This window comes from Tursiops truncatus, chromosome 5 (genome assembly GCF_011762595.2).
Source record: "Tursiops truncatus isolate mTurTru1 chromosome 5, mTurTru1.mat.Y, whole genome shotgun sequence".
Lineage (NCBI taxonomy): Eukaryota > Metazoa > Chordata > Mammalia > Artiodactyla > Delphinidae > Tursiops > Tursiops truncatus.
Window position 1 is genome coordinate 1,534,982 of NC_047038.1, and position 15,033 is coordinate 1,550,014.

Here is a 15,033-nt window from a genome sequence, read left to right on the forward strand (position 1 = left end):
GAGCCTCCCTTCCTATGCTTCCCAGTTTGAAATTGTGCTCAGGATGGAGGCTGACCTCAGGGAAATGGGTGTATAGTTAGGATTAGATTCAGCTTTATGCAACGAAAAATTTCAGCATCATAGTGACCCAAACAAGATTATCCATAAAATAGGTCCATGGGGAGGCACCCCCAAAAGTCAACAGGGATCTGGGCTCCTCTAGCTTGCTCTTCTGCCATCTTTGCTTGTTTCCTTGTGGTCCAGAATTGCTGCCTAAGTTCCTCCCATCACCTCTGGAGTCCAGGCAGCAGGGTGGAAAAGAGAAGAAGTCTATGCTCCTCCCTTTCCAGGAGACTTTCTGGAAGTCTCAAACTCTTCCACTTCTTGGCATACCTAGATGCCAGGAAGGCTGTCGTCCCCCCACCCCCACCCTGTGCTCTGGGGCCCTTGGCCTGCCACCTGCTGTCACCTTCCTGGAAAATCTCCGGCTTCCCAGTCCCAAGCCTGCCCCTTTCTGGGCTCCCTCCCCGGGCCGGGTGCAGGGCCCACCCATCCACAGAGCCATCATTCTTCCTGGTTGGAGATGGGTTCCCTGAACCCTGGTGCCCAGAGCTACCACTGGGGAGCCCGAGGCTACCCTGCACCCCTCCTGTCCCTTCCTACGCGACCTGCTTCAGGGCGCCTCAGGAACCCTGTCCATCGATTCTGGGATATTCCCTTGCATTGTGTCTCTCGCATTTTCTGGAACTCCTGTTAGTTGGAATTCAGATCTCTGGAGTGGTTCCCGATTTTCTTGGTGTGTTTCTCCTACTTCCTACATCTTCATCTTTTTCTGCTCTCTGGGAGATTTCCTCAGCTTTATCTTCTGCCTCTTCTATTTATATCTTTACTTCTGCTGTCATATTTTAATTTCCAAGAACTCTTTCTTTTCCTGCAGATGTTTCTTGGATACCGTATCTTTCTCCATCTCTCAGAGGTGGTATAGTTGTTTGTTTCCAGGTTTTTCCTGCTGTGTATGTTGTCTGCTTTCTCCTACTTCCTTTTTTGCTAGTTTCTGTTTCCATGTTTGGTGTCAGAGGCTCTCTGCAGTGTCTGGTGGCATTTGGCCTTCGTTCTCTTTCAAGTGATGGTGGGGGGGCTCCCCCAGTGGGCCGTGATTGGCTGGGATTGGCCATCTCATTGGTGACCCCCAGTGTCAGTGTATGTGGCTTTTGTTTTTTCACTCAGTCTCCATCCTGGAGGGCCTCGGTCTGGGTGCTGCCATCCAGAGCCATTCCAGCTTGTTGGGTGGAGAAGAGGTGCCCCTGTTGTCCCCAGGGCACTAGCAGCCTGGCTTTGCCAATAGTTGGGGCGCAAGAAGCCAGCAGCGTGGTGACCCAGGGAAGCTGCTCAATCAGTGTGGAACAAGGCGGGGGGATGAGAGAGGAGCTCCTGGGGGGCTTGGCCACCCTGCCCTGAGGACAATTTGGGGGCCACCTGTTAGAACCTCTTCCTGGGGTCCCATTCCTACCCCAAGCGGCTTCTCCAGGGTCAGCCAAAGAAGGGCTCTGAGCAAACCAGTCTCCTGCAGCTTGTCTGTTTCTGGAATGCTCAGGCCTGGCCATTTACCAGCTATGCATCCCCTCTGGGTGCTGCTTACCTCACCTTTAAAATGGGGGTATTGAACGTGGTGACCCGAGGATTCTTCTTGCCCCAAACTTTTGTGTTTAGGTCCCCCTCTCCCTCCGAGCAGGGCCTGCTGAGTCATCCACCACCAAACCCCAGCTGGGCTGAGAGCCACTCAGTCTGACTCACGAGATGCCTCCACTCTCTGGCCTGGCCTCTCCCAGGGGTCATCCCCACCCGTGCACGGCTGGAGGGCTTGGGGGCACGTGGGGCGGCCAGGGAGCCTCCAGGGGCACGGCAGAGAGGGCTGCTGGGGCTATGGGCGAGTGGGAGCCTGGGGGCGGGCTCCCCAAGGCCTGCAGGGACACAGTCCAGGAAGTGGGCCTGGGGTTCCCCCGCCGGGGTCCCCACTTCCCTCCAACACTCCTTGTCCCACAAGGTCCCAGGCTCCCTGGTGGACCTCCTGTCAGTTTGGTGAAGGTCCTTCGCCACCTGCCGAGCTGACAGCCCAGGGCGCATGGAGGGTGTGACCTGTCACGGTTTGCTTTTAGGGTCCCACCTGGGAAGATGGCCTACTATGGAAAAAGCATTGAAACTGTGATTAAGCTACTGGACCAATTTAAACCTGAGAAGGACAGTCCCGAGCAGTTCCTGGAGGCTGCGGCCACCTCCCTGCAGGTAAGTTCCGAGTGGTGGCTCAGGGCTCACGGGGAGGCCGTAGCAGTGACGCCTGTCAGGTTTTTTGGGTTTTTTTTAAATTTATTTATTTTACTTATTTATTTTTGGCTGCTTTGGGTCTTCATTGCTGCACGTGGGTTTTCTCTAGTTGCGGCGAGCGGGGGCTACTCTTTGTTGCAGTGCGCAGGCTTCTCATTGCAGTGGCTTCTCTTGTTGCGGAGCACGGGCTCTAGGCGCGTGGGCTTCAGTAGTCGTGGCACGCAGGCTCAGCAGTTGTGGCTCGCGGGCTCTAGAGCGCAGGCTCAGTAGTTGTGGCGCATGGGCTTAGTTGCTCCGCGGCATGTGGGATCTTCCCGGACCAGGACACGAACCCGTGTCCCCTGCATTGTCAGGAGGCTTCTTAACCACTGCACCACCAGGGGAGCCCTGTCAGGACCTTTTTAGTTTCATTCCTAACAGCTGCTTTCCTTCCTTCACGAGGAGAGGCCCAAGGCGAGATTCCCAGCTAGCCAAAGGCTTACGTCAGCACTCACTCTGAATCTCGGATGCCCTTCAGGGATGGGACCCCCTCTTTGCTTCAGGAGGCACTCCTACCTCCCAGAATGTACATCAGACTACTCTCGTGACAAGGGAACATGGGCGCCGTCACTCGGGTTGCGTCTGTGGGGTCGTCTCACCCTCAGGCGAAGGTGGACGGGAGTCAGCCTCACAGGCACCTCAGCTCAGCACCCTCCACTGGGGCACGTCTTCGTCCCCCAGGGCAGGGATGTGCGTGGGGCAGAGGGGCCGCACCTGGAAGAGCTACTCGGCCCTTGGTCCCGTGCCCCGGGGGTCCCTGTCCTACCAACAGCCCGCCCCACTTCAAGCACATGCAGAGAGACCCTGGGCTGAAGTCTCTGGGCCCAGGTCTGACCTCGCTCTAGCACCTCGGAAGCCTCCCTGTGACTTGACCCCGCATCCATCCGTCCATCAAGGACAGGTGCCAGGAACAGGGGTACGCGTTACCGGGGTGCCACCTTCATGACTCCGGGCCGTGGACTCCGTTGGACGGGGCATCCAGAGGAGACTAAGTCCACCCAGGCAAGCGCTCGGGGATTGCCACTCGGCCTGCTGCCCCCGTCCCCCTCGCCTGCGCCCCCCGGAAGGAGGAGCAAATGGGGTCTTAGGGGATGTTCGCCATGAATCGACAGCTGCAGCCTTCCCTTACTCTGCTTAACGAGGCCCGTGAGCGGCTTTGCTGGCCCTGGGATGTGACTGTGGCCAGGCCCCACCCCCATACACCTGCAGGGGTGTGGCCTGTGCTGTGCTGAAGACAGACCCACCTTCCCTTTCTCCATCAGCCGGCTTGTGGTGCAGCAGCTGGAAAACCTGGTTGGGAGGATGGGGGGCAGGGCCCCGGCAGTGCACGCAGAGCTGAGGAGTCTGGAAACCAAAGCCTCTCTCACAAGAGAAAGCTTGGGACCGCTGCCCCAATCCCTGTTCCCCTGTGTCATTCAGAAAACGATGTCTCTGCCAACTGGAGCCTGGCAGTCAGCATGGACTGGGGCATGGGCTGCACCTCCTCAAACCCTCCCCTGAGACCCTAAGCACTGGGGGGGAATGATGAAAACAGCCAAGGCCAGGCCCATCCACAATCCTTCTCTTTCCCAGTCTGAGCTGGCCTTGCACAGCTCAGCGCAGCCCCATCCCGGCCGGCCTGCCCCTCCCCACCTGCAGGCCCGGCCCCTTTGTCTACTCCTTCTGTCTGTCCGGCCTCACTCCCCTCAGTGGGTCTTTCCCATCACCCACAGCTGCTATGCATTCCCTCAGCCTAAAAAAAAAGACCTCTCTACTCCAATTCCCTGTGTCACCCACGTTTCTCACCCTCCATTTCCAATGGGACGCCTTGGTGTCCTTCTCTCTGTCCCCAGCCCCGGCCCCCCAGGCCCTGCCAGGCATCCCTTACCGCTCAGCAAAAGTGGTAATGTCCTTATTTCTCCAGAATAATTATTGAAAGTGGGTTTGTTACAACAAATAGTTTGGGATGGGAATTCCCTGGTGGTCCAGTGGTTAGGACTCTGAGCTTCCACTGCAGGGGGCACAGGTTTGATCCCCGGTCAGAGAACTAGGATCCTACAAGCCGCACGGCACAGCCAAAAAAAAAAAACAAAGTAGTTTGGGGATTTTTTTCCCACATCCGATGGATTATTAATAGTAAATGAGCCCTAGCTGTCACCGGTGAGCCATGGCATGATGACAGACATGTGCAAGGCCGTGGGGAGGGAGGCACCATGCCAGCTCGGCCCCCAACCCAGCGGCGCCCTGAGTCTTCCAACGGGGCCATCTGCGTCTTTGAGATGTGCCTATGCTGGACGGACGGAGAAGCAGCTTCTTTTACAGATGCACCTGTCTTTTACATCCCTTCAGAAAGCCATCCTAAGTCCAAGTGGAATGGTACACTGGAAACTGACACAGTTTGGACAACGTACCTTTACGTCCAGCTGTCAGAAAACTGGTACAGTACACCGATCTCGTTAGGCCAGGGCTCAAGACTGCCACCTGGCAGAGAATTACACAGCACATAGACCCACTGGCAGAGAGTCCGGGGAAGGGCGGGGCTGTGGATTCAGCTGGGTCCCCCAAAAAGAAATGTTGACGTCCTCACCCCAGTTACCTGTGAATGTGACTTTATTCTGAGATACCATCTTTGCAGATATAATTAATAATCTCAAGATAGGGAAAAGTCCAAGGATTTGCGGATTGGGGGCAGGGTGTGGTGACTCTCCCTCTCTAGACGGAAGCCTGGGAACCCCTCGCCTCACACACACACACACACACACACACACACACACACAGCAGCCTCCCAGCCCTCTGACAGGGGTTCCCTCGGGCATGGTCCCGATGGCATTTCTGCACAGAGAACATATGTCAGTGGGAGAGGATTTGGTCTAAGATCAGAAAGGGATCCATTTACCGTTGAGAGAAAGTTCTCCCTCAGCAGCACGGTGCGCGAGGGGGGCTAAGGTGTGGGGAGCAGCCTCTCCAGATGCCAGTCTGCGGAGTGGTTGTAGAAACAGAAGTGGCCTGACGTCTGGGAACAGCACTGAGGACCCGGCTGGGGGCCTGGAGCTGGAGAAAGGACAGAGGGCAGGAGAGGGTGGCACCAGCGACAAGGCACTGCTGCCAGCCAGCGCCTGGCCCTCAGGGGGGAGCAGGAGGGAGGAGGTGCTTCCCACCCTGCCTCCCTCCTGCGCCAGGCTTTGCCCACCCTCACTGGTTAATATCTCTTTGGAACAAGCGTCATTTCATTAGTTCACCACCTATAAGGGGGATGGAGCCTGGGGGTGTCACTCCTCCTGGCTACCCAGCACCACGGCTCAGGCACCAGGACCACCAGGTTGGGTGTAGGAACGTCCAGAGAACTGCCCGGGCCTGCAGGACAGAGGTGGGGTGTGATGGGCACAGCAGGCAGCTTGGGGTACCCAGAAAGCCCATGAGGTCTGAGTAGCCCTTGCAGAAGTGTCTGGCTTTGAGAGAGATTCCCTGGGGGTGGGAGGAGGGGAGAGAAGGAGATCCAGCCACTCAGAAAACAGTGGGCAGGAGGGCAGGTGAGCTCTGAGCAGGGGAACGAAAGGCTCAGCCCTGGGCTGGCAGGAGAGGTGCCCGGCAGCTGGTCAGTCAGACAGTCTGGGGGTGAGGCAGGGGTGGGGAAAGGCCGGCTCCCCAGCCCGAGTGAAAGGGGTGGGGGGGAGGGTGGGCAGGGAAACCGGAATGGGCTTGTGCAAGAGGCTGGGGGAAAAGCAGGAGTGGGTGGAGCCTGGAAACACCAGCCCAGGTCCCTGCGGGAAGGCCCAGGGTGGCAGGGTGGCAGGGTGGCAGCGGCCAAGTCCCAGAAAGCCTTGTTTCACTTTCTAGTCCGTAGTGTCAGAGAAAACCTGGGCTCAGGAAATATTTTTTATTTTAATATATATTTTTAAATACCTGATATGTTGACATCAAAGATCCAAAACCCAAAAGGTTCCAAATGGTACCAGCGGGGGTCTCGCTCCCACACCGGCCCTCCCAGGAGACCAGCGGCCTGTGGTTCCTTCCAGAGACGGTACAGGCCTGTCTTGCATAGATAATAGATCTGGAAAAAGTTTAAGCTCTCAATTTTACGTTTAAAAGTTATATATAATTATATATGTATTTTAAAAATCTTTTTCAAAACGGTAGTGCATTGTAACACAGTCCTGCCTTTGCTTTTTTCACTTAACGAGATATCCCGGCGACTGTTCCATGTTCTTATCATGAAGCCATAAGCATCCTTCTGTCTGGCTGTGCCGGAGCCATCGCAGCCACCCCCATGGACGGGATCACGGCTGTTTCCAGTCCTTTACTGTTGCAAATCGCCGTGGGACTGACTGGCCCACTTGTCCCGCTGCACCTGGCCAGATGCGCCCAGGGTCAAGTCCCAGAAAACACACGTGCGAGAGCATTGGCCCTCATGATTTCAAAAGATCTTTCCAGTTGACCCTCCACAGAGACCTCCACGTTGACACTCTGTCTGGCAGGTGGGGAGTGCTTGTTCCCCTATGGCTTGCTTACGTAGCGTGCTAGCAAATGTTATCTTTGCCAACCAAATAGGTGGGAAAAGGCAGTTGGTGTAGTTATAATATCTTCTTTTTTTTTTAAGACAAAACCCATACTTTTATTACAGTTTATTTATTTATTTTTGGCTGCGTTGGGTCTTCGTTGCTGCATGCAGGTTTTCTCTAGTTGGGGCGAGCGGGGGGCTACTCTTTGTTGCGGTGCACGGGCTTCTCATTGCGGTGGCTTCTCTTGTCGCGGAGCACGGGCTCTAGGCGCGTGGGCTTCAGTAGCTGTGGCTTGCGGGTTCAGTAGTCGTGGCTCGCGGGCTCTAGGGCACAGGCTCAGTAGTTGTGGCGCATGGGCTTAGCTGCTCCGCGGCACGTGGGATCTTCCCGGACCAGGGCTCGAACCCGTGTCCCCTGCATTGGCAGGCGGATTCTTAACCACTGCGCCACGAGGGTAGTCCCTCTCCTGTTATATTTTCATGAGTATTTCTTTTTCTGAACTATTGCTTGGACCTGTGTCTGTTAGGAAACAGTATTTGGCTATAAGAACACCAGGAAAGCAGTGGCTTAAAGAAATTAGACGTATCTTTGCTCACATAAGCAGTCTGCACATAGGCAGTCCAGGGTGGGTTCAGCAGCTCTGTGGTGCCATTAGGAACTCATTCTCCTTCCTGTCTGCTTATCCAGCCTTAGAATGTACCCTTTGCCTTGTAGTCACAAAATGGCTGCCCTACTCCAGCATTGCGTCCATATCCCAGAGAGAAGAGGAGAAGGACAAACAGTATAAGGCAGGCACCAGCTGAATCTCCCTAACTTTCAAGGCGCTTTCTTGGAGGCCACACCTAGCAATTTGCCATCAGATCTCATTGATTGGAGCCATGTGCCACATCAACTAGGGGCCTGGAAAAGTTTTAGCTGGGCACGTTGCCTCTCCCAACGAGACAGCTTTCTCTTGTTAGGCAGGAAGAAAGGGAGAGGGGCCAGTGTGGGCATCCGGCAGCCTCAATTTCCTCTGCCTACTTTTCTGACTTCGGTCTTTGCGTCACTGATTAGCATGAGGCCCTGTGTATTGGTGACATGAATTTCAAACCCTGGGTTGCAGTAAGAGCGGCGTCCCGGCCCCGGCCCCTGGTCTAGCTCTGTCCTTTCCCTGTGGCTCCAGCAGACAAGCTGGGCCTGTGAACTCTGAGGACCTCTTGTGGGAGGCACTACAGGTCGTGAAGAGCTGGCAGGCTGTGGGCCTCTGCTTCCCCTGCCCACAGCCCAGCCCCTCCCCAGGACTGCCCATGAGACCCTTGTCGGAGCACTTGCCGCTCTCCCCGGAACCTGCCCTGGTCCCCGGACTCAGGAGTGCTGAACTTGACCAAGGCCCAAGAGTGTATCAGGAGCTCAGATGCCCTTGGGTGTAGCCCTCTGGCCTCAGTGACTAAGGCTGGCCCAGGACTCGGGGTCGGCTCCGTGCTGGGGCCTCCTCAGTGGGGTCCAGGCCTCACCCTGCCTTCTGTGTTAGCCTGGCCAGGAGGACCTGGTCTAGGGCTCAGTGCCCTCTGACCTGCGTGTCACCTCTGGGCCTCGGTCTCCTCTCTGTGACCTGCTGGCCTGACCTTCCCGGCAGAGAAGACCTGGCATGTGGGCCAGAGTGTCAGGTCCTGCCTGGCTCCTCCCCTTCCCAGACCCCTGGGCTGATGCAGCCCTGCCTGACCCCCTCACCGCGGGCAGGTGGCATCCTGTAGCCGCAGGCTCAAGGCTCTGGCCTTATTAAAAATACACATTCACCCCCCCAAACACAGACGTTCAAGTGAACGAGAAGTGGAGCTGCTGTTGTCTGAGCCTGGGAGGCCGGGGAGGCTGTAGGCAGGCATCCCACGGTGTCATGCAGCCTCAGCACGGGCAGCGCTGACTCAGGGCATCCTCCGTGCCAGCCCTGCTGACGCACTGCTTTCCAAGCTGCCTGTTCTGGGCCCCCCGGGCTTTCTCTGACCAGTGCAGTAAGTTAAAAGCAGGGAGTGGGGCCCAGCTGGAGCTCGTGCCCTCTGGTGTGGGCACAGCCCAGGGGTTAGAGGAGCCTGAGGGGGCTCCTCTCAGGCAGGAGGCAGGAGGCAGGATCCTGGTTGCTGAGACCAGAGCTGACCCCGAGGCAAGAGCCCCCCACCTCCCCTCCTGGCTGTGCTCCGTAGGGAGGAGCCTCCACTCTGTGCCCCGCCTGCACCGGGACATCACGGGGTCCCCATGGCCTCCCACGGAGGTAGGATGCTCCAATCCCTCCCTCTTGAGCGCCCAGATGACATTCCAGCAGGGAAGGGGCAATAAACCCGGTGTGCGCTGCCCGCTGAGGGGGCCAGGCTGTGTCTGACCCTGAGGGGTGGTGGTTAGGGATGCCTCCCAGGTCAGGTGACATCTGAGCAAAGACCTGATGGGAGTCGTGGAGCAAGTGTGCAGGGAAGAGCACTGCAGGCAGAGGGAACAGCCAGCGCCGAGGCCCTGAGGACACATCCCGCGTATTGGAGAAAAAGAGGGCAGCCAGTGTGGCTGGAGTGGAGCCAGGATTGGGCGGAGGCCGGGGGGGGGCGGGGGGGGGGCGTGCGGGGGACTCAGAGGGAGCTGGGCCTGGCCGGCGGTTTTTTTTTTTTGCGGTACGCGGGCCTCTCACTGTTGTGGCCTCTCCCGTTGCGGAGCACAGGCTCCGGACGCGCAGGCTCAGCGGCCATGGCTCACGGGCCCAGCCGTTCCGCGGCATGTGGGATCCTCCCGCACCGGGGCACGAACCCATGTTCCCTGCATCGGCAGGCGGAGTCTCAACCACTGCGCCACCAGGGAAGCCCATTGCCGGCCCTTTTAAGGACCCTTTGTGGAGGGTTCTCAGGAAGGACAGACACGATCTGACTTTCATTTTACAAAGAATTGCTTGGCGGCTGGCGGGTTGAAAATACACTGAGGAGGAGAAGCGGGAGAGCAGCTGGGACCCCATAGCCGGAGCCGATGCCTGGGACGGTGGGGTGGGCATCAAGGGCTTGGTCTGAACGGTGGAGCAGGGCATTGTGTTTACGGAGCCGGGCAGGCGGGGGAGGGCAGGTCTGGGCAAAGCCCATGGGGTCAGACACCCAAGCAGGGAGGTAGAACAGGGGCAGAGAGCGCTTCCCGAAGTCCAGGGAGAGCCGCCCGCGCTGGCGCACGTTTGAAATCAGCACGTGTCAGCCTTGGCAGCCGGTGAGTTCACCCAGGGGACAAGTGCAGATAGTGGAGGAGAGGAAGAGGAGCCCGGGAGCGGAGGTCAGAGGTCGGAGGTCAGGTCGGAGGAGGACGTCATTACCCCGGATCAGATGGGGTCCCCGCAGGAGCCCAGAAGCCACTCGGGGCACTGGAAGGGCAGCTGAGTTAATGTCGGGCCCGGCCCCTGCCGAGGGAGGAGGGGAACGTCACCCCACTCGCCTCCCGTCACTCCTGCAAGTATGTCTCACCAGCAGAACCCAACTGTGCCCAGAACCCCCCCAGAAGTGGCTGGAGAAGGAGGCTCTCAGGCCTTCAGCCCCTGAGGTGCAGAGACTGGGAGGGAGTGAGAATGATGCCGTCTGCCCGCCGGCATCCAGCCACCCCGCTCACACGCGTGGGGTCCGGGGCTCTCCGAGGTCCTGAGCTCGTCCAAGACCCCTCAGATGATCTCATTACTCTGTTGTTTTCTTAGAGTAAAGACAAGGGAAGAAATCACAGAGGAAAAGGTAGATTTGACCTCAAAACAAAGTAAAAACGGGACTTCCCTGGTGGTCCAATGGTTAAGACTCTGTGCTCCCAATACCGAGGGCACAGGTTTGACCCCTGGTTGGGGAACTAAAATCCCACATGCCACATGGCACAGCCCCCAAAAAAGAAAACAAAGTAAAAACCTCTACGCTCTACATGCTAAAAAATGTTTTATGCAAAGTTAAAAGGAAAATTACAAGCTTACGACAGATAACTATCACACTAATGACCATGTTAATTCCCTCAATATGCAAAGAGCTCCTAAAAATATTATCCAAATAAAAAAGGTTAGCCAAGGATATAAATTGATAATTCACAGAAGAGAAATACAAATAAATGTCCAGTAAATGTATGAAAATTTCATTGATAATAAAAAATTCAAAATAAAGCAAGGGAATGCCAAAATTTATCTAATAGGTTGTCCAAAAAAATTTGGGGGGAGGAGGGGAATGATACTGCTAGCAAGAGTTTATTTTGATGTGTTTTACATCTGTTGGGATCCCGTTCTACATTTTCAGTTTTACACGGTATTAAGTATTTTGTCATCTTACTATAAGTTTTCCAGAAACTTCATTGTAATGGCTGTGTCCTACTCACCCACAACACGGAGAGATCGTATCTGATTCCCTGTGTTGACATTTAGGCTGTTAATACTTTCAACCACTGCATGTACCGTTGCCCTGAGCTGCTTGTACGTGGGTATTTTCTGCTTTTTGTCCGGTTTCCTTAGATTCCCAGAAGGGTGGTTACTGGATTAAAGTGTATGGAAAATACAAGTCTCTTAAAACATATTTCCAGATTGCTTTCCAGAAACACTCACCAGCACCGTCCCACCAGCCCTTCTCATTGCTGCATTGGCAACATTAGACATTCTTTTTTTCTTATTGTCAAAAACTTAACTGGTTTTTTGAATAGGTAACATGTGACACACACAGGTCACAAACCCCACAATATTCCAAAGAGTAAGTAGAAAAAAGTCGGTCTCCGCAAACACTAATTCCCTCCCCCAGAGATTTTCCTTGCTTGGTTTTTTTTTATTGTGGTAAAATACACATGACATAAAATTTCCCATCTTAACTGTTCTTAAGTGTACAATTCAATGGCATTAAGTACATTCACGTGTGACCATCACCACTGTCCGTCTCCAGAACCTTCTCACCTTCACAAACTGAAACTCTGTCCACATTAAACAACAGCTCCCCACTCTCTCCCCCTACCCCCCGCGCCCCCCCTTCTACTTTCTCTCCTGGGAATTTGAATCCTCTAGGGGCCTCATATGACCAGAGTCACACAGGACTTTTCCTTCGGGGTCATTTTCCGTGTTTATTTCCGTCTTTGCCCCACCGCACTGTCACCGCCCAGGAGAGCCGGTGGGACCGATTCCTGGGGGAGGACCTGCAGGGTCCGAGGGTCAGTGCTCCTGGGGGCTGGGGTGCTGCCCACTGCTCCGGGGGGCACTGGGGACCCCCACATCGGGAGGTGGCTGCCCTCTCCCCTGGCTTGGCCGGCGGCCCCCTCCCGAGCTGTTTCTCCTCCAGACCCTGAGCCCCCAGGAGCAGGCGTTCGTCATGGAAGTTCTGTCCGGGTGCCTCGAGTACCGGAAGCTGCTGACCATCGTGGTGGACGCCTTCTATGTGCGGGACGGCCGGCTCTGCCTGTGGACCGATTACAGCCTCTTTGAGGGTAGGTGCCTGTGGCCAGGCACGGTGTGGGGCCCTGCGGGCCAGGCCCTGGCCTCCTCGTCAGCCGCAGGCCCTCGACAGCGATGGCGCCCCCCACCCCCACCCCGTATGAGACGACGTCATTTGTACTGTTGTATCAGGTTATCGTTTTCACGTGGGCCCAGATGGAGCGCTTGCCTCTGGTCACACGCCCTGCTGGAGGCGGGCGGCTTCAGCTCAGTTCGCTGCACCTGCAGTGCACCTGTCAGGCCCTTAGCCTCTGGCTGACTCCCCCAGGGTCAAATGCCGGGGGCCCAGGGCGGGGACCCCCATGTCCTCCTCCCCACTCTTGCACCCTCTCTCCTTAGTGGTCTGCTACCTGGCCACTTTCCAGCTGGAGGAGCTCGGCTTTCAGCTCTTCTGTAGCATCGTGAAGTCCCAACCCGTCCACAAGGTGTTCAAGGTGAGCCCCACCTGCCCCAAGTTCTATTCTTCAACCCAAGGTCAAAGGTCTGCCCATCTGGCACTGACCTCTTACCTTTCTGGCTCACTTTAATGAAAGAAACTGCTGGGTTTGTTCTGTGTTTAAAACGAACCCATACCCTCTCTTTGCTGCAAACGTGCTCTTTTTGTGCCTGGGGAATTTGTTTTCCGTTCCTCATGGTCCGGTGGGTGGTAGCTGCTGGATGCTAGCTGTTAGTCATGACACGGAGTCCTTGCCTGTGCAGTCCGGGCCTCTGGAACCTTCTTGGGCTCCTCTGACTCGTGACCAAGCTCCAGGCCCAGGGCAGCCTCTCCTTCCTCCAAGAGGGGCTGTGTGGCTTTGCGGGGCCGAGGGAGCATTTCTGAGTGGGTCTGAGGATTGGTACCCTTCGAGAGAGAGCCTGCAGGAGCCCACCCCCCCTGCCCTGCCCGGGACCACTCCTGTGGCTGTCTGTTTCCTGTGCAGAAAGCCCAGGACTCCTGGGCCTTGGGGCCCGCAGGACCACGAATGAACCTGAGGGTCCTGCCCTCTGCCGGCTACTCCCACAAGGCATTTGCTGTGGGCCCGGCTTCCTCCGCAAGCAGCTCTTGCTTCACCCTCACAATGACCGGGTAAGGTCACTCCTACGGGCACTCATCCCACAGTTGAAGAAACTGAGGCACAGAGAGGTTCGGTAACTTGCCCAACGTCACACAGCACATGAGTGGCAGAGCCAGTTCTTGGACCAGGCTTTCAACTGTTGGCTCGCTCCTCCTTACTTGGCTTGGCGGGGGGGTGATGGACACACACACAGTCACCAGACCAGGACAGGGACTCCCTGGAGAAGAGCGGGGAGAGCTCAGGCCCCAGGAGTGCTTTGGGGCCTCTCTGGAAGGAGGCTGCAAGCTCTGCAGAGGCAGCTCAGGAAGGGTAGGGTAGGAGCCTTCCCACTGCCCCCGCCTGGGGAAGGGGAGACCTGGAGCAGTGACACTTGCCAGGACCACAGGCCCCAGAGATCTGTACCCTCCCCCAGCAGGCAACCTGAGGCAGCATGTTATTTTTTTTTTTTTTTTTTTTTTTTTTTTGCGGTACGCAGGCCTCTCACTGTTGTGGCCTCTCCCGCTGCGGAGCACAGGCTCCGGACGCGCAGGCTCAGCGGCCATGGCTCACGGGCCCAGCCGCTCCGCGACATGTGGGATCCTCCCGGACTGGGGCACGAACCCTTGTGCCCTGCATCGGCAGGCGGACTCTCAACCACTGCGCCACCAGGGAAGCCCCAGCATGTTATTTTTAATGACTCGTTTTTCTGTCTACATATAAATGTAAGCAACTCACAATGGGTAAATATTTGCATAGTTATCTTAAGCAAGGGCTTCACTTTTTTAATATAAATTTATTTATTTATGTATTTATTTATTTATTTTTGGCTGCCTTGGGTCTTTCCTGCACGCGGGCTTTCTCTAGTTGCTGCGAGTGGGAGCTACTCTTCGTTGCGGTGCGCGGGCTTCTCATTGCGGTGGCTTCTCTTGTTGTGGAGCACGGGCTCTAGGCGTGCGGGCTTCAGTAGTTGTGGCACTTGGGCTCAATAGTTGTGGCACGTGGGCTCTAGAGCGCAGGCTCAGTAGTTGTGGCGCATGGGCTTAGCTGCTCCGTGGCATGTGGGATCTTTCCGGACCAGGGCTCGAACCCATGTCCCCTGAATTGGCAGGCGGATTCTTAACCACTGCACCACCAGGGAAGTCCCAAGGGCTTTAATTTTATGACAGCATTTTCTGAGAGCTCTTTGGAGACTGCCCAGGGCCAGCTTCCCGGCTGGAGAGCCTGCACTTGGTTCACGCTGTGCTCTCCGAGTCTTGAAATTCTTAATAACTGTTGAGCAAGGGGCCCACGTGTCAGCTTGCAGTGGTGGAGCCAGCCCTGCCCCGCCTTGGCCTGCAGAGCCCGCAGAACCCATGGAGAGCAGCTCTTGGCCAGCACGGCGCCTCCAGGGCAGGTTCCTGGGCATTTATCTCCCTGAAGAGTTTCTGGGAGAAGATTCATGGAAACGGCCCATTCACACTCCCAAAGGAGCTGGGAGCTGCAGGAGGTGGTGCGGCACCCCACCAGGGCCCTCCTTCCTCAGCCCACACCTCATGCCCTAATCCCCACAATGCCAGTCCCATTAGGGTCCGCCCGCCTCGGGTTCGAAGACAGGGAGCAAGCTGTTGAGGACAGGACGGCTGCCCAGGGAACCCCTCAGACCACACCCGCGTGCTGTCACCACTGTGGTCAGATGAACTGGTGCTTGGGCAGCCTTGGCTGCGGTCCCCTTGGGAGACAGTGCTGTATGTGGGCCAGTCTAGGGGGCCCTGGG

At 56.4% G+C, this 15,033-nt stretch overlaps 1 protein-coding gene across 3 annotated transcripts in view; it reads left to right on the forward strand.

Moving 5' to 3' along the window:
* Positions 1-15,033, forward strand: part of CFAP99 (cilia and flagella associated protein 99) — a 41,665-nt gene that overhangs the window by 1,613 nt on the left and 25,019 nt on the right. For 2 of the 3 annotated variants that reach the window (XM_073804758.1, XM_033856541.2), the window contains exons 2-4: positions 2,136-2,262; positions 12,095-12,239; positions 12,586-12,680. In XM_073804758.1, the coding sequence (XP_073660859.1) occupies positions 2,152-2,262; positions 12,095-12,239; positions 12,586-12,680 (351 nt within the window). In that variant the 5' untranslated portion in view covers positions 2,136-2,151. Of the gene's footprint in view, positions 1-2,135; positions 2,263-12,094; positions 12,240-12,585; positions 12,681-12,701; positions 14,003-15,033 lie in introns of those variants that run through there. The other variant, XM_073804760.1, reaches the window with a different exon arrangement.